The following is an 18,853-nucleotide window of genomic DNA, read 5'->3' as shown; positions in this document are numbered from 1 at the left end:
GTGACATGTTCAACGTGTGTGTGTGTGTGTGTGTGTGTGTGCGTGTGCGTGTGTGTGTGTAGGTCCAGCTGTACTTCATGATCCTGGAGCGTCTGTAGTGTTTGCATTGGTGTTGTTTGCGTGCATCTTGTTCATTTCCAACTTACACACACTGTGTGTGTGTGTGTGTGTGTGTGTGTGTGTGTGTGCGTGTGCGTGTGCGTGTGCGTGTGCGTGTGTGTGTGTAGGTCCAGCTATACTTCATGATCCTGGAGCGTCTACATGGTTATGTTTGCACTGGTGTTGTTGTTTGCGTGCATCTTGTTCATTTCCAACGTGTGTGTGTGTGCGTGCGCGTAGGTCCAGCTGTACTTCATGATCCTGGAGCGTCTGGGGAAGTGTGTGGAGGCTCTGGAGGTGCTGCGAGGCCCACTAGGAGGTTAGTTAACCCTTTGAGGAGTACCATCGCAAATATGTGATTAGAATTTGAGTTTTCATTATGACATCATAAGGACTTTGTGAGATTTTTAACATAGACTTCTATGGGAGCTGTAGAGTGTTTGAGTAAAAGTCTAGAAGAACTGGGGGAAAATCCTTACTCCTCAAAGTTAAAGGGTTTATGAAACGAAAACAAAGTAAAGGAATTTGACCATTTCCAGGACAGATTCTGAAAGTTCTAAGCCTTGTGAATAAAATGGGATATTGTCTGGGTGATATTTTGTCCTAAAAGTCATGTTAAAACGTTCCCAAAAAGTGTTATGTTTACTTTTTTTCGTGACATGCAAATTTTATGCAAATGATATGCGTGACATAGAAGGGGAGAGTTCACCTCATTCCACCTTGTTCAGATCAATGGCGGCTAGTACCAAAACAAAGCGCAGTGTCAAGCAGTGTGTTGCTGGAGGGCCGAACGGTGCCAGCTGCAAAAATGGCTACTTGACAGAAGGAATATCTTTGCACAAGTTCCCTTCTGTGAAGAATGATGGAACTGTGGCCGACAAGGAGAAGGCTAAAACAAGCTAGGGCTCTGTGGATCCAATGCGTGGTTTTGAAGCAAGCTTCACCACAAATGTGGAGATCGCGGGCATGGTTGGACTGAAGGGAATGCTATTGCCTCAAGCAGTTCCAACAATTGACATCGCTGGCGTGCAGACTGAAACTGCCCCTGTAACTGCTCGGGCACGAAGACAGGTGAGTGCACTGCTTTGCTTTAGGCTACTCGTTTTACCTTGTCCATTTGCTTTGTATGTTGTTTTAAGGAAAGGGTAATGCACATTACATGCCAAACCGATGCGAATGCTCTCGGAATATGCACTTTTTGTTGATTGCCATTCAACTGGTCAATAAATTGGTTTTGGGAGGATATCCGCGCATCAGCGTGGTGCTCTCGGTCGAGGACAGCCAACTCACAGACTGGGCTACTGCTTAGCGAATAAACAGAGATGCACATAGCGTAGGCCTACTTTGAAGCGTTGATTGTTTGTTTTTAGTATTGTGGTGCACGTGTGGCTGACGTTTGAACACACCTCGTCCTCAGAGTCAGGCTGAGGGACACGCGACGCCTGTGACTTTGAGCACAAAAAATAATAATAATGATAAAAGCTAAAAATATGGCTATCTAGGGTATTTTTCCAACAGCCTAATACCTCCGTTTTTTCTCTAGTTGATTATATTTTTGCATGTAGCCTACATGCATTTCAATCACACTATATCTCGCAATTGAATCAAAATGCCCCCCATTTGTCAACAAACACACACGCCATGTCATCTTTGGGTCATGGCAAAGCGCCCTTAGCAACCGTAACCATAAACGAAATTAACTGTCAGGCTATGTCAACAATCGTCACTTCGCCTGTCAGACATGTCACTTTCTGCAGATGTATCAGTGCCTCTGAAATAGATTTGTGCTGCTGTTTTTTTTTCTCATGAGGTTGGATGTGTGGTTTTTCGACACACTGATGTTTGTATCAGAATTTTGGTTCCTTTATAAGATGTGGGTCCATCAAATGTGTGTCGTTTTCTCAGATCGCCATACTAGCAAACCAGGGACTCTCCTCTTTGATGTCACAGCCCAGCTCATTAGTCACACCAAATTTCACAGAATTCACACTTTGAGTTGCCATTTTCACAAGTTCCTCCGGGATGATTGGGTTCAAAGTCTCATCGATGCTATCAGAAAAAACAAGTCTTTAATGGGAATGACCGTTTGTTTTCGTTTCATAAACCCTTTAAGGGGCTCAGGCAGACAGGGCAGGGTAGGGTGCTGGCCATCTGGTACTGACAGGACGCTGGCTTGCCTTCAACCTTTTGGCTCCAGTTACACAGTGTCTGCCAAACACTTACACCGAAATGTGTGAAGACACTTGAAACCCTCTGGCCCTAACTAACCAAGGGGCATGTTTAAGATGCTTTTCATGATTGTGCCTGTTCTTCCCCATTTCTGGTGCTTTTTCCTGTGCAATTGGGCAAATACATCTTTTTTTTATTTGTTTGTTTTCAGTTTCGATTAGATTTCCCTTTGTTGTCATGACGCATGTAGAAATGCATTGATATGTTGACTTGAGGACGATGCGCATCATGAGTCAAGCGCTTTTCAGTGACTTGACATTCAAGTGTCTCGTTACCTCTGTGTGCGTCTTAATATGTGACCTTGCCTCCTCCACTTGCGCTTGTCTCCTCGTCCCACCTCCTGGACCCTCCTCCGTGGAGAAAACGATAAAGTTTCCCAGCTGTCAGCCTAGCCACAACAACTTTTGAGGGACTGTTTTTCATTCACCATCCCAATTGCAAATGAGAAAAAGACTCTACAATTGAGCTTTTGCAAGATATTGAAATATAATGCTGTTGTCAGTGATGTCATCATAATGAGAAGCGAGTGGAGGAGGCAAGTGGAGGAGGCAAGGTCGCATATTAAGATGCACTCCATGTGTGTGTCTGTGGTCCTCAGAGAAGCTGACAAGTGAGCTGCAGTGTCGAGAGACGAAGTGTATGGTGCTCTACAAGCGTCTGGAGAGCTGGCCCGAGTGCAATGCCCTCTCGCTAAAGCTGCTGCTCAAAAAGTGAGTGTGCCTCTCTCGCGCGCACGTGCGCTCTCTCTCTCTCTCTCTCTCTCGTTCTGTCACTCTCGCTCTCTCTCGCACACACACACACTCTTTCTCTCTCTCTCTCTCTCTCTCTCTCTCTCTCACTCACTCACTCACTCACTCACTCACTCACTCACTCACTCACTCACTCACTCACTCACTCACTCACTCACTCACTCACTCACTCACTCACTCACTCACACACACACACACACACTCACACACTCACTCACCTTTCTCTCTCGCACACACACTCTCGCATACACTCTCTCTCTCTCTCTCTCTCACTGCTGCTGGTGTACTTGATAGACCTATTTTAATATTTATTTTTCTTCAAATGCTACTATTACTATGTCAGAACGCTATAAAGGACTTTTAGAAAAAGCACAACAAAATACCTCCTATTAATGTATGTTCTCTACAAGTCTTCTGTTGTCCAGTCTTGCACTTTAAATGTCTGTATGAGCAATGTCTATGTCCATACTGTCTTAAGTCCATGTATGAGTACTGTCTATGTCTATACTGTCTATGTCCTTACCTAGATTAGGCTATGTCTGCATGGGAAAGCAAGAAACGTAATTTCAAATTCTTTGTATGACCAGTGCATGTAAAGAAATTGACAATAAAACCAACTTGACTCTCTCTCTCTCTCTCTCTCTCTCTCTCTCTCTCTCTCTCTCTCTCTCTCTCTCTCTCTCTCTCTCTCTCTCTCTCTCTCTCTCTCTCACACACACTCTCTTAAATTCTATCTCAAGAATTAAGAACACTTGTGTTTTTGTCTGTTGTGTTCTTCTCCTTTCAGCCCTGACGATTGGCAGTTCTATCTCTCCTACTTTGAATCGCTCTTCCACCTGATAGACCAGAGCTGGACGCCCCCATCGGAAGGAGAGCAGTAAGACACACTCACACACACACACACACACACACACACACACACACACACACACACACACACACACACACACACACACACACACGGCATCATCAACCATTTTGGGGGGAATAGAAATAAAATAAAAACAAACAAGTGTGGTAATAGTGTGCAGGTTTGCATGAGAATTGGTATTTGGCTCTACACGTAATGATTGTGTGTGTGTGTGTGTGTGTGTGCAGCTGTGCGGAGGGTGAGGTGCACACGGCGGTGTCGCAGGCGGTGTGTTTTGTGGAGGAGCGTGTACGCGCGGAGGAGGAGAAGGAGACGAGGCCCCTGAGGGGACCTTACCTGTCCCGCCTAGAACTCATACGCCACCTCCGGAAGAGGGGGCTATCGGAAGAGGCCACACAGCTAGGTAACACACACACACACACACCTTACCTGTCCCGCCTAGAACTCATACGACACCTCAGGAAGAGGGGGCTATCGGAAGAGGCCGCACAGCTAGGTAACACACACACACACACACACACACACACACACACACACACACACACACACACACACACACACACACACACACACACACCTTACCTGTCCCGCCTAGAACTCATACGACACCTCAGGAAGAGGGGGCTATCGGAAGAGGCCGCACAGCTAGGTAACACACACACACACACACACACACACACACACATACACAACTTACCTGTCTATCTCTCACATTGACACACACACAGAGTTCTGGGTTTTACTCAGAATGAAATTGAGTTAATTCTGAATGAAATGCATCGTGTCCTCATCAGAATGAAAAGCTATGCTCTGTGTGTCCTGCAGGGGACCCCCTCGAGCTGATGGTGCAGTACTTTGGCAAGTTTGGAGACAAGCCCTGCTGCATCACCGACCTGAAGATCTTCCTGGACCTGCTGCCGCCCGACCAACACGTACAGGTGAGAGCAGAGCAGAGCAGCAGCAGCATGTAGATGTGGACATACAGTGCCCTCCATAATTATTGGCACCCCTGGTTGAGATGTGTTTTTTAGCTTCCAATTATTTTATTTTTTTTCTAAATAATATGGGACCTAAATGGAAAAAAAGAGAAAAATCCAACCTTCAATACAAGTGCATTTATTCAGTGGGGAAAAAATCCCACATAAAGAAAAAATTATTTGACATCAAATAATGTGTGTCACAATTATTAGCACCCCTGGTGTTAATATTTTGTACAACCCCCTTTTGCCAACAAAACAGCACCTAATCTTCTCCTATAATGTTTCACAAGATGGGAAAAGACAGAAAGAGGGATCTTCAGCCATTCCACTTTGCAGAATCTCTCTAAATCATCCAGAGACCTGGGTCCTCTCCTCTGTACTCTCCTCTTCAGCTCACCCCACAGGTTCTCAATGGGGTTGAGGTCAGGGGACTGAGATGGCCATGGGAGGAGCTTGATTTTGTGTCTGGTGAACCATTTCTGTGTAGATTTGGCCATATGTTTAGGGTCATTGTCTTGCTGAAAGACCCAGTGACGACCCAGCTTCAGCTTTCGGGCAGAGGGCAACAGATTTTGATTTAAAATGTCCTGGTATTTCAAAGCATTCATGATGCCATGCACCCTAACAAGGTTCCCAGGGCCTTTGGAAGCGAAACAGCCCCACAGCATCACTGACCCACCCCCACAGCATCACTGACCCACCCCCATACTTCACAGTGGGTATGAGGTGCTTTTCAGCATGCGCATCTTTCGTGGTACGCCAGACCCACTTAGAGTGTTTGTTGCCAAAAAGCTCAATCTTGGTCTCATCTGACCAAAGCACACGGTCCCAGTTGAAGCCCCAATACCGCTTGGCGAACTCCAGACGCTTGCGTTTATGATTGTGAGTGAGGAAAGGTTTTCTCTGTGCATGCCTCCCAAACAGCTTGTTGGCGTGTAGACAGCGCCTGATGGTTGATTTGGAGACTTTGTGACCCCAGGATGCTACCATTTGTTGTAATTCTGTAACAGTGAGCTTTGGAGATCTTTTGATTTCTCTTACCATCCTCCTCACTGTGCGTGGTGGCAAAATAAACTTGGGTCCTCGTCCAGGCTTGTTTACCACTGTTCCAGTTGTTTTGAACTTCTTAATTATTCCTCTCACAGTGGATATGGGCAGCTGCAGTTGAGTGGCAATCTTCTTGTAGCCTCTGCCTGACCTGTGAAGGTCGACGCACATCTGCCTCACTTGTATGCTGTGTTCCTTTGTCTTTCCCATGTTTAAGAGTGGATAAGAGAAATGGCCTCGGTGTCACGTCATATTTATACCCCAGGGAAACAGGAAGTGATGAATTACTAATTAAATGTTCCTACATACTCTGGTAAACTTTGTAAACTACTGTAGAAATGACAGAAATGCTTCAATTATATTTATTTCCTGGGAATTGTTAAGGGTGCCAATAATTGTGGAACAGGTGATTTAATGAAAAATAATTATTTTTCAGTCAGGGATTTTTTTATTTTCTTACAATTCATTTGAGTTGAAGGCTACATTTTCCTACAATTTTCAGTGTGACAGTATTCTTCTGCAATAAACACTGAATTTATTTTAAGGCTTTTAACACATCTCAACCAGGGGTGCCAATAATTATGGAGGGCACTGTATGTGGTGCTTGAATTCCTTGAAAATGCTTGAATTTTGCTTGAGTGTTTTCAAAGTTGTGAAAATACTTGAATTTTTGGTGAAGTGCTTGAAAATGCTTGAAGTCAAACTCTGTAAGCCAAATAATAGAAATAAATTGTTCAGGTACATACAAAATCTCAGGGAATGAGATGTCAGATGGGATTTGCCATTCGACACCCTAAAATTCATTAGAATGCAGGAAATTGCATCTTAAAAATACAGAATTTTCTGGGGGAGGACCCCCACACCCCCTTCCCGCGACCTATTAAAGGTGCTGGAAAGCTGAAATTTTGGTGCTTGAAGGTGCTTATAAAGTGCTTGAATTTGTTCATGAAAAAGGTGTGGGAACCCTGTGTGGACCATACCAGCAGGTGATGATGAGGATGATGATGATGATGGGGGGGAATTAGACCAGTTGCCTTGAGTGGAGGGTAAGGTGCTATCAATCAGTTCAGTCTGGACTGGACTATACATGGGTTTCTCGTTTGTAAACAATCCTTGGCTGCGCACTTCCTTGAGGCTGTCTTATTTGGCCCCCGATAGTCATTTTAATGTTACGCAGTATCGCATGAAATATGACCATGTTTTGTAAAGGAATCCTAGAAATTAGATTTGCAATACAACTAAGTTATATTTTCTGGGGACCTAGTGAAGGTGGGGTCTTTTGTCAAGGTGGCCATCTTCAATGTAGGCCTAAAGCCAAATTACAGCTGTGGAGGGGTATGTATGTCCATATTAGCTGATGCAAGACCAGCTCACTGGGGATAATGAAGGACTCTTTCCGCCCCAGGAACCATCTATCTCTTATTAGTAGGCATACCCCTTTAAAATTTGAAGTGGCCCCTCGAGTGAAAACGGTTCCCCTCCCCAGCTCTAAATGATGCACCTTGTCTCCTGCAGTTCACCAACCGGCTGATGGAGGGCGTACCTCTGAACTCGGAGGAGGTGGGCGGGGATACCCCTGCGGGGTTGCCTAGCGACACACGTGCTCTGCAGCGCCACCTGTGTGTGACGCAGCTGACGCGCAGCCTGGGCCTCCACCACGCCCTCGAGCCGGCCGGCAAGCTGCAGCTCATCACGCAGCTCAAAGCCCACTACCAACACGGCCTGCAGTTCGGTACGACACACACACACACACACACACACACACACACACACACACACACACACACCAGACGCAGCTCACCACTATCAACACGGCCTGCAGTTCGGTAGGACACACACACCACAACACACACACACACACACACACACACACACACACACACACACACACACACACACACACACACACACACACACACACACACACACACACACACACAACGCAGCTCAGAGCCCACTATCAACACGGCCTGCAGTTCGGTACGACACACACACACACACACACACACACACACACACACACACACACACACACACACACACACACCACGACACAGCTATTATTAACACGGCCTGCAGTTCGGTAGGACACACACACACACACACACACACACACACACACACACACACACACACACACACACCAGACGCAGCTCAGAGCCCACTATCAACACGGCCTGCAGTTCGGTAAGACACACACGCGCGCACACACACACACACACACACACACATATACACACACACAAACTAATACCGAATGATGAGTTGGAGTGTGTCGTTCGTTACAGCCCTAATGTGCTTCTCTTGTGTGTGCAGGCAAGTCGTGTTTGAAGACGGAGCTGCAGTTCTCAGATATGTACTGCCTCATGGCTGCACACGTCTATGTAGACCTGTGGATGGAGTCAGGTGAGGCACCTGTGTGTGTGTGTGTGTGTGGAGTCAGGTGAGGCATGGGTGTGTGTGTGTGTGTGTGTGTGTGTGTGTGTGTGTGTGTGTGTGTGTAGTATCCAGAGTATCTTTCTTGTTTTTTTTAAAGGAAAGTATCTCACACCAATATACGTATTCTTCCTGAGGTACTGGCCACTTGTAAATAGGGATGTTAACCGGTAACCGTTTAACCGATAGTCGACCGGATCAACGTTAACCGGTTAAAATTTTCTGCTGCCGGTTAATCGGTTGTAATAATAATACTTATGATAATAATTTCCTCCCAAAAAGCCCAAAAAAAAGATAATTTTTAGGTTTTGGTACGATAATTCAGCATTTTCCATCTGGCAACAGTGGCTGGACATGCCAGGTCATGTCTGCGCAGCTAAAAAAGGCTTATGTGAAAAATGAAATTTGAAAAAATCAGTGCCGTGCATATCAGGCACACGAACGTTGTATAATTCAAGATTACTGGTTAACCGGAACTAATGAAGATGCTGCACACTCTCACACTCGCATGTTTTTTTGAATGAATAAAACCTACAGAGACAGAGTTTCGGCACGTGCCTTCATCAGTGTGCAACACTTGCCCGTTGCACCCTCAAAGTAATTAACCCATTGACGCCTAAAGGTCAGATTAGACTTCAGCAACTGCGAGCGTGAAAAGTCGCGTGGGAGTGGCCACGAACCAATTTTGTATTCATGCATCTGCGAGCTCTGCGAGGTCCGAGGTCTCGTTGCCAGCCACATTTGAAATTGCGCGATTAGGCTACTTTCACTACATTGTAAGCACTGCGGTCATTATTAAGCAATGTTGCTTTCTATCCCGGTTAGCTAGGTATTTTCACACAAATTGCAAAGGCAATGCAGTGGTATCATTATTTGACATACCCAGTCTGTTTTCACGAGCAGAAAATGCAAGCATGTAAAGACAGTTGATTCTGCCGATGTGTGTTTACATTCGGTGGAGGAACGGTAGTAAAACAGCAGGCATTGTGCCACGAGTGTTCAACTGATGCATTGTTTGTTACTTAGCTTAGCTTCGTGTATTTACACACATTTACACACAAGGCATTAATAAAGTTTTTAACAGAATACAGCTCTGCTCTCGCAAACTACTGGCATTGCGCTGCCACAAGAACAGAACAAGGAAGTAGCGAGACGACCAATCATAGTGCCTTTTTGTCTGCGTACTCCGCGTCCGTCCGACGGATAGTTAGAATTTTTTCGAGGCGCTAGACGAGCTAGACGAGCCTCTGAGAGGGGGGCGTGGACTCGCATAGACAGAAAACGGACGGACGCAGATTCTATGCGAGCGAAGCATAAATCTAGCTTAAGGCAACTGCAAAAAAGTGTACTGAATGCCTGAGCGCTTTTTGAGAAAAGCTGCCCTCAGCCTTTAAAAACCTAAATATCTCAGCTTCTGAAAAACATAAAAATATGTAAAAATTTGCATTTAAATGTCAATACCCTCATCTTTCATTAGAATGTGGTCATTCATCTCAAATAAACAGAGATTTTTAATAAAGTTGTCTCAAATCTCATGAGCCTGAATGTTGCGTAATGCAGCTCCAGGCGCCAGGGCCAATGTTGTGCAACGCAACATCAGGCATCAATGGGTTAAAGAACTCTGAATGAAGCCTGCTCCGTGCTACAGCTGACCTTGCATCTGTGTGTGTGTGTGGTGCTGGTCAGGAGATGAGACGATACTGTGGCGTAGCATCTGTGTGCTGGAGGAGGGCCTGACACTGCCGATCAGCTCCAAAATTAAACTTTATTATTTAAAAAGCAACGATTCGATCACGCTGGATCTTCATCAGGCATCTGCAGTGTGCAGACCTACCTTTTTCAACTGTCTGACTTTTTTTTGTCTGGCACCTGCAGCAAGTGTTTTTGGATGTGCGCACCCTACCCAAAACTTTGTCAGTGTGCAACACTTGCCCGTTGCACCCTCAAAGTAATTAATGAACTCTGAATGAAGCCTGCTCCGTGCTCCAGCTGACTTTGTATCTGTGTGTGTGTGTGTGTGTGTGTGTGTGTGTGTGTGTGTGTGTGTGTGTGTGTGTGTGTGTGTGTGTGTGTGTGTGTGTGTGTGTGGTGCTCCTCAAGGAGATGAGACGATGCTGTGGCGCAGCATCTGTGTGCTGGAGGAGGGCCTGACCCACAGCCCTTCCAACGCCCAGTTCAAGCTGCTGCTGCTGCTGCTCTTCTGCCGCCTGGGGGCCTTCGAACCCGTGGTGGACCTCTACACCAGTCTGGACGCCAAGCACGTGCAGCACGACACCATAGGGTATGGAGACACACACACACACACACACACACACACACACACACACACACACACACACACACACATATATACACACATGAGCCTTCGAACCCGTGGTGAACCTCTACACCAGCCTGGACGCCAAACACGTCCAGCACGACACCATAGGGTATGGAGACACACACACACACACACACACACACACACACACACACACATCTATACACACACACATCTATACACACACACACACACACACACACACACACACACACACACACACAGTAGCCTTCGAACCCGTGGTGGACCTCTACACCAGTCTGGATGCTAAGCACGTCCAGCACGACACCATAGGGTATGGAGACACACACACACACAAAGAAAGTTGGCGTCTGCGCCTTAACTTAGGATCGCTTGTTGCTTGGTGCGACTGCTCACCAAAAATAGTGATACTAAGACGGTCAAACAGATGAGGCGCACACAAGGCTTGCAGGTTCACACACACACACACACACACACAACACACACACACACACACACAGCCTTCGAACCCGTGGTCTTTTCCGTGTGCAGTGCTTTTTTTAAGTCGTGCTCCTGCGGAGTGCCTTCATTATTCACCTCGTCTTCGAACTTCAAACACGCCCAGATGGTTTCAGATGCTTCCAGTACAAACCTAGGGTGCGTTTCTCTGCAACATTGTTTCCAAGTTAGCAACTTACTTGGCTGCAATGCCATTTCCCATTGGAAAGCTAGTAAGTTGCTAACTGATTAGCGACGATGCTTTGGAGAAACAGGGTCCAGATGAGGACCTTGGTGTGTAACGGTAGGGACACATAGGAGGCGAAGCAAGGCGAAGCGAAGAGAGGCGAAATTCAACCGTCATCAGGTCGTCGCGGCGAATCAAATGGAATGGAACAGTTATGTTGTTGATTTGATTGGGCCGTGGCAGGCGAATTCGCTCCTCATTTGCATAACATTAAACTTTCTTTAATAATTTCGCTTCGCTTCGCTCCTGTTCGCTTGCTGTCGCTTGCCATCGCTTGCCTTCGCCTCTCTCATAGGAATGAATGGCAAAGTTCGCAAATTCGCGTGTATGTGTCCCTACCGTAAGAGCCAGAGGCGGTTTAGGTAGGAGGAGACGTGACGGCTGGTGTAAGCGTCCATAGAAATTAACGGTGAAGATTCGTAACGCAAATATGGCGTCTTCCCGCCTTTCCAGTAACAGGAGCCAATGTGCCTGCTGAGCTGCGTTGCCAGTGATCCAATCATCTGGCTGCATCGGCGCACGCGAAATGTTGCGCATGCTCAGTTTTGAAAAGCCGTTGCTCTCGTGCCGTTATGAAACTACTGCGCTTGCGCTCTGTCAAAAAAAAAAAAACGTTAGAAAAGGCTCGTATGACACAACCAAGTAGTCTAGATTGATCAGTTTTTCACGGTGGTTTCAACCATATGGTTTTCACAACCGCTGGGTTCCCTCCCGTCCTATACTCAGTTTCCCCATTGACTCTCAGATCTGGTCTACATAATCGCGAAATAGCACCCCGAAGGCGTCAACAAGATGGCGGCGACTGTCCCGTCTCTACCTAAACCGTCTCTGTATGAGTGTGTGTAATGAGTGCTTCCTTGTGTTGTGTTGCTGCTGCAGGTACCTCCTGACGCGCTATGCAGAGGCGCTGGGACAGTTTGCTGCCGCCTCCCAGTCCTGTAACTTCTCTCTCAGGTTTTTCCACTCGAACCAGAAAGATGTGAGTCTGCCTCTTCTGACATACAGTACACACGCACACACACATAACATCCAACACAGACACACACACACATGCACGCACACACGCATAACATCCAACACAGACACACACACACATGCACGCACACACGCATAACATCCAACACAGATTGTGCATGTGTGCTCCTCTTTCTTTGGACTTTTGTGTGTTAAAACTTTTCGTTGGTGTGTGTGTGTGCAGACCTCAGAGTACATCATCCAGGCGTACAAGTACGGCGCGTTTGAGAAGATCCCAGAGTTCATAGCGTTCCGCACGCGCCTGAACCACTCGCTGCACTTCGCTCAGGTGCGCACGGAGCGCATGCTGCTCGACCTCTTCCTGGAGGCGGACCTGTGAGTATCTTAACCACGCCCCTACTGTCTTGTGGCCACACCCCCTGTTTTCTCATTGGCAGGCTGGCTGTTTGCTTCTGGCCCCTCTCCCATGTACCATTGCTCTTTACGAAACCAATCAGGCTTTGATTCATGCTGCGTTCCATTGAAAATTGCTTTTGGTGAGTTGGTGCTCTCGACATCCGTTTTAAATGTGTTCCATTGCAACTTTTGGGGAGAACAAAAATGCCAAAGAACGCTCAATGTTTCACCACTTAAGTCTGCGCTGAATTGCTCCGAGTTTGTGTTTCATAACCTCCATGTAATTGGATGTTTTATTCTACTGTCCTGAGGTCGTGTAAAGTATTTTCTTTTGCGTTCCAAGTACAATAGAATGCACCGTCTTTTTTTCTTCTGTCCTTCAATTAAGAGGCCTTTTCTGTTGAGCATTGCATTGCATTTTACTCAACAGGCTTCCAAAAAACATAGCTGAAGCTGTCTTTCACTCACTCACTCACTGACACACGCACTACTACACACACTAGTAAAATTGATATTATCTTGGCCAGTTTTCAGGATCGCAATTTTTGCAGATAATTGTCCCATTTCCATAGTGGTTAATCATGCGTGGCTGTCTGTATGTATTTACCCGTGGTGCTGTGTGTCTGTATTTATCTGTTGTGCTGTGTGTGTGCAGCTCGTCATCTCTAGAGGAGAGCGTGAAGGCCATGTCGCTGACTCCCGAGGAGGATGACATCCCCTGGGACTGCCTGAGGGACAACAGGGACCTCACCGTCATGGTCAGCTGGGACCCCCCAGACCGGTAGGCCTACACACATACATATACACACACACACACACACACACACACACACATATACACACACATATACACACACACACACACACATCATCTTTTACATACGGTAGGCCTACACACAGGGAGTGCGTTACAATATGCAACCTTGCCTCCTCCACTTGTGCTTGTCTCCTCGTCCCGCCTCCTGGCCCCTCCTCCGTGGAGAAAACGATAAAGTTTCCAAGCTGTCAGCCTAGCCACAACAACTTTTGAGGGACTGTTTTTCATTCACCATCCCAATTGCAAATGAGAAAAAGAGTTTACAATTGAGCTTTTGCAAGATATTGAAATAGCATGCTGTCGTCAGTGATGTCATCATGACATATTACTTCCTGGTACGAGGAGACAAGCACAAGTGGAGGAGGCAAGGTTGCATATTGTAACGCACACAAGGGAAGCCGACGGTGTGGGGGGGGACAAAAGGGTGTCACTTGTCCCGGGCCTAGGGAAAGAGGGGGCCCAGAATTGGGTCCTCATTACTTTGGATGTATTGGGTTTGGGGACTTTTCCTATGTCTTTGTCTTGGGCATTTATCTTTCATATTCATAAATGTTAGCCGGGTGTTAAGGGTGGTTTATGCCTCGAGATCAGCGTCCCTGCGTCGTGATGCAGTGAGCCGCGCAGTTAACGGAGTGAAACTCCCCCCCCCCCATCACGCAGGTACTCTGGGGCACCTCCCCAAAATTGTGTCTCGACGCAGGGAGTGATGCAGACAGCGACGGCGTGAAGGGCGAAAATAGGTCTCTGATTGGTCCTCTCGACCAGCCTGCTCTGTCCTCGAGTCGAGAACAAGCTACTTCCTTGTTCTAACCTTCGTCGGTCTACGGACTGTGAGCTCTTCTTTAAATAAGTTGCCCGTGCTTTGTCGTTTGATTTATTTACACGAACCAATGACAACACGTGCGCTTGCAAGTTACGACGCTGAAGTTATTTGGACAGTTGAACAGTGGTTCCGAGGTCGAGGAAACATTCCGCTTCGTGCGACCTATCCTCGACAAATGAGGCACTTCTTTGTTCCAAACTGCACGCTGGCTGCCAGTGCGATCAAAAATGCACGTGACGTTAAGATTTAATGTTTCATTTTCATTGTCGTCGAGTCTGTGAAGCTAAAAAAACAACCGACACGTCTAGGTTACTCTTTGTATTGAAGGCAGTTTGAGCGTGAAATGACATCGCGCAGACTGCGCTTCAAAACAGGGCATAACCCAAAATTAACTGCATCATGGCTGGGACGAGCTCACTCCATGGCACTGAAAGGAAGTATAACCCGCCCTTTACGTTGAATCTACTTAAGTTGACCAAGGGTAACATTAGCACCGAAGTTCTTAATATCAGGCTCTTTCAACAACTTTAAGAACCACTGCTTTAGATGTCCAGCTGACATCTATACTAATACGCTACAGTAAAGTGATCTATTCCAACTGAATACATAATCTTCGCTCTTTAAGGCAAACAGGAGCTTATTGTGTGTCTGTGTCTGTGTCTGTGTCTGTGTCTGTGTCTGTGTCTGTGTCTGTGTGTGTGTGTGTGTGTGTGTGTGTGTGTGTGTGTGTGTGTGTGTGTGTGTGTGTGTGTGTGTGTGTGTGTGTGTGCGTCTGTGTGTGTCCGTGCGTGTGTGTCTAGGCATCTGACAGATGCACACAGGAAACAGTCAGTAGAGGAGGAGACGACGTGGTTGAGGGTGCGCTCCCTAACGCTGCGTCTGATTGGCTCCCTGGCACTGCTAAGCCCCACCCCGCCACCACAGAACTCGGAGAAGACCAATGAGAACGGAGTGGCCTCCAAGCACGCCCCCTTCCACAAGCTCCTCCCCCAGCTAGAGACTGCCCTTCAGGAAGCAGAAAACTTCACGCAAACACATACGAAGGTAATCACAACACATACTAAGGTAATCACAACACATACAAAGGTAATCACAACACATACAAAGGTAATCACAACACATACTAAGGTAATCACAACACATACAAAGGTAATCACAACACATACTAAGGTAATCACAACACATACTAAGGTAATCACAACACATACAAAGGTAATCACAACACATACAAAGGTAATCACAACACATACTAAGGTAATCACAACACATACTAAGGTAATCACAACACATACAAAGGTAATCACAACACATACAAAGGTAATCCATCACAACACATACAAAGGTAATCCATCACAACACATACTAAGGTAATCCAAACACATACTAAGGTAATCACAACACATACTAAGGTAATCCAAACACATACTAAGGTAATCACAACACATACAAAGGTAATCCAAACACATACAAAGGTAATCCAAACACATACAAAGGTAATCCAAACATGAGACACGGAGGTGTTTGAAATTCCTACTAGCAGTGTTGTACCCGAACGCGTTCAATGAACGACAGTTCATGAACAAGTTCATATTTTGAGCGAACGTGAACTGAACGTTCATTATTTACAAGATGATGAATGAACTATGAACGCGTTCATTCTGGAGCCCATGACTAATGGCACGTTCACTAGTTCATCATTCTGTTCATTTCATAGTTACCAGATTTCATTAATATTCCTGCAGAAACTGCGACTAACCACATGTCAGAGATTCTAGTATTATGTCTTATCCATTCTCTCTGACAACGTTTGACACCATTCTCTTAGACTGTCTTTCGCCTCGTGCAAAGAGGCGGGACCAAGCAAACAGCAGGCATAGCTCTACTAAAATCAGAGCGGCCACAGGCCAGCAACCAGCCAGCGGTGAGCGAGTTTTCTGACTTCCCGGTGACTTTTTAGATTAACGCTTCTAGCGACCGTCTTCTGGGCGTTTGGAATAAGTGTGGAGTGCTCTCGCTTCACTATTTAAGTTAAAATGCGCCGAGCGCAGCACCAACAACAAGAGAAAGCTGTCTGCTGGCATGTTGCAGGATGGCAAATTTTGCGCTCGAGACAGTAACCGAAAAGAAGTGAAATCGCTCAGCACACACAGTGTCTAAACAACAAACACTGTAAAGGACTAAGTCCTACTATCTAAGGGGGGGTAGACATGATGTGGCGCAACAACATCTAATGGCCATAAATTAATTAGTCAATTAGTCGTACCCAGTGCTATTCCCTTGCCTAATGCTTGATCATTACTGCGTGTGTGTGTCTGTGTGTGTGTCTGTGTGTGTGTCTGTGTGTGTGCGCGTGTGCGTGTGTGTGTGCGTGCGCGCGTGTGTGCTCTGCAGTCGTACCCAGTGCTAGGTCCGCCTGCTACGCGGATGGGCGTGGCTCTACAGACGGGCGCCTGCTCCTGCCAGCTCTCCGCCCTCAGACTCGTAGCCTCGCTGCTCGACATGGACAACGCCGGGCTAGGTTAGAGTCACGCGCTTACACACACACACACACACACACACACACACACACACACACACACACACACACCCTCACTGCTCGACATGGACAACGCCGGGCTAGGTTAGAGTCACGCGCTTACACACACACACACACACATCCTCACTGCTCGACATGGACAACGCCGGGCTAGGTTAGAGTCACGCGCTTACACACACACACACACACACACACACACACACACACACACACACACACACACCCTCACTGCTCGACATGGACAACGCCGGGCTAGGTGAGATACACACATTAACACACACACACACACATACACACACACACACACTCACTGGTCGACATGGACAATGTGGGGCTAGGTTAGAGTCACGCGCTTACACACACACACACACACACACACACACACACTCACTGCTCGACATGGACAACGCCGGGCTAGGTTAGAGTCACGCACTCTCTCACACACACACACACACACACACACACACACACCCTCACTGCTCGACATGGACAACGCCGGGCTAGGTTAGAGTCACGCACTCTCTCACACACACACACACACACACACACCCTCACTGCTCGACATGGACAACGCCGGGCTAGGTTAGAGTCACACACTTACACACACACACACACACACACACATCCTCATTGCTTGACATGGACAGCGCTGTGCTAGGTCAGATTAACACGCGTACTACACACACACACACACACACACACACACACACACACACACACACAGACACACACACACACGCACTCACTGCTGGACATGGACACACTTCCCATACACAGTCAGTCAGACATACACAAACACAGGCTTACACTCGTGTATTTTCGGTGTTAAAATGTGTGTGTTTGTCTTCCTTAGACGAGTCGGCAGAGGCGCAGGCAGAAGTGGCCAGTAGTTTCAAAGCCCTGCTGCAGCAGATACAGGGTGAGTACTCTACTCACACATCCTGACTGGGCTTACACAACACTGCTAGGCCACCATGGCTTTACTGGTGTATGCCTGTACACTTGAAGGATTAAGTCTGTGTGTGTGCGTGTGCGTGTGCGCGAGAGAGCTTGTGTGTGCGCGAGCATCAGGACCGGATTAGCGCACAGGCTAGATATGGCTCCAGCCTAGGGGCCCCCACCCTGCCAGGGGCCCCCCTGATTGGAATTGTGACAAGCTGCAATATGTAACAAAAAAAAAAACATTTGGCATGTTGAGTACAGTTGGTAGACATTTTATCCTTAATTCCTAGCTTGTAATTGTGACACTGTCTATGTAAATTTGTGGCAACATTTTCCCTCCATGGGGCCCCACAGCAACCTTTAGCCTAGGGGCCCCAGGCCATCTTAATCCGGCCCTGGCGAGCGTGTGTGTGCGCGGGCGTGTGTGTGTGTATGTGAGAAATGTCAAGGCTTTACTAGTTACCCACAAATCGGTGCTTAAATTCAGCAGGAACTCGTGTGAGTGCGAGTGGTGAGAAGGAGAGAGAGATGTCAAGACTTCCCTAGATACCAACAAACCGGTGCTTAAATTCAGCAGTGTGTGCGTGTGCTTGTGCGTGCGTGTGCTTGTGCGTGCGTGCGTGTGTTTCTGTGTGTCCTGACGTGTCCTGTGTTCTGTTGGCCTGTTCTGTTCTCCAGGCGTTTTGTCCAAATGTAAAGGGGAGCTGGTGGAGATGAGGGAAGGCACGTGCAATACTCACGCCAGCCTCCTGGAGGCGCTGGTGCTCTTCATAGAGGTGAGAACCACAAGGCCACAATGCCTCTTAATCGCGTGTGTGTGTGTGTTTTTGTGTGCGCGTGTGTGCGTGTGTGCGTGCCTGCATACTTTTGTCTCTGTATCATATGGCATGCATGTGATGGTAATATATTTTATGTAACCATACATGT

The 18,853-nt window shown here is 47.0% G+C and overlaps 1 protein-coding gene across 3 annotated transcripts in view; it reads left to right on the top strand.

The window, feature by feature from the left end:
* Positions 1-18,853, top strand: part of naa25 (N-alpha-acetyltransferase 25, NatB auxiliary subunit) — a 39,271-nt gene that overhangs the window by 17,546 nt on the left and 2,872 nt on the right. For all 3 annotated transcript variants that reach the window (XR_010036493.1, XR_010036494.1, XM_063209795.1), the window contains exons 7-21: positions 340-418; positions 2,927-3,038; positions 3,865-3,954; positions 4,176-4,351; positions 4,774-4,886; positions 7,491-7,707; positions 8,292-8,381; positions 10,512-10,692; positions 12,317-12,416; positions 12,636-12,787; positions 13,464-13,589; positions 15,249-15,492; positions 16,840-16,966; positions 17,838-17,903; positions 18,605-18,702. Coding sequence is in view for 1 of the 3 variants with exons in the window: in XM_063209795.1 (XP_063065865.1) it covers positions 340-418; positions 2,927-3,038; positions 3,865-3,954; positions 4,176-4,351; positions 4,774-4,886; positions 7,491-7,707; positions 8,292-8,381; positions 10,512-10,692; positions 12,317-12,416; positions 12,636-12,787; positions 13,464-13,589; positions 15,249-15,492; positions 16,840-16,966; positions 17,838-17,903; positions 18,605-18,702 (1,971 nt within the window). In the remaining 2 variants the exon portion in view is untranslated. The remainder of the gene's footprint in view (positions 1-339; positions 419-2,926; positions 3,039-3,864; positions 3,955-4,175; positions 4,352-4,773; positions 4,887-7,490; positions 7,708-8,291; positions 8,382-10,511; positions 10,693-12,316; positions 12,417-12,635; positions 12,788-13,463; positions 13,590-15,248; positions 15,493-16,839; positions 16,967-17,837; positions 17,904-18,604; positions 18,703-18,853) is intronic.

This window comes from Engraulis encrasicolus, chromosome 11, assembly GCF_034702125.1.
Source record: "Engraulis encrasicolus isolate BLACKSEA-1 chromosome 11, IST_EnEncr_1.0, whole genome shotgun sequence".
In the NCBI taxonomy this organism is placed as follows: domain Eukaryota; kingdom Metazoa; phylum Chordata; class Actinopteri; order Clupeiformes; family Engraulidae; genus Engraulis; species Engraulis encrasicolus.
The sequence above is the reverse complement of the archived record's forward strand: the minus strand, read 5'-3'. Positions and strand labels throughout refer to the sequence as shown.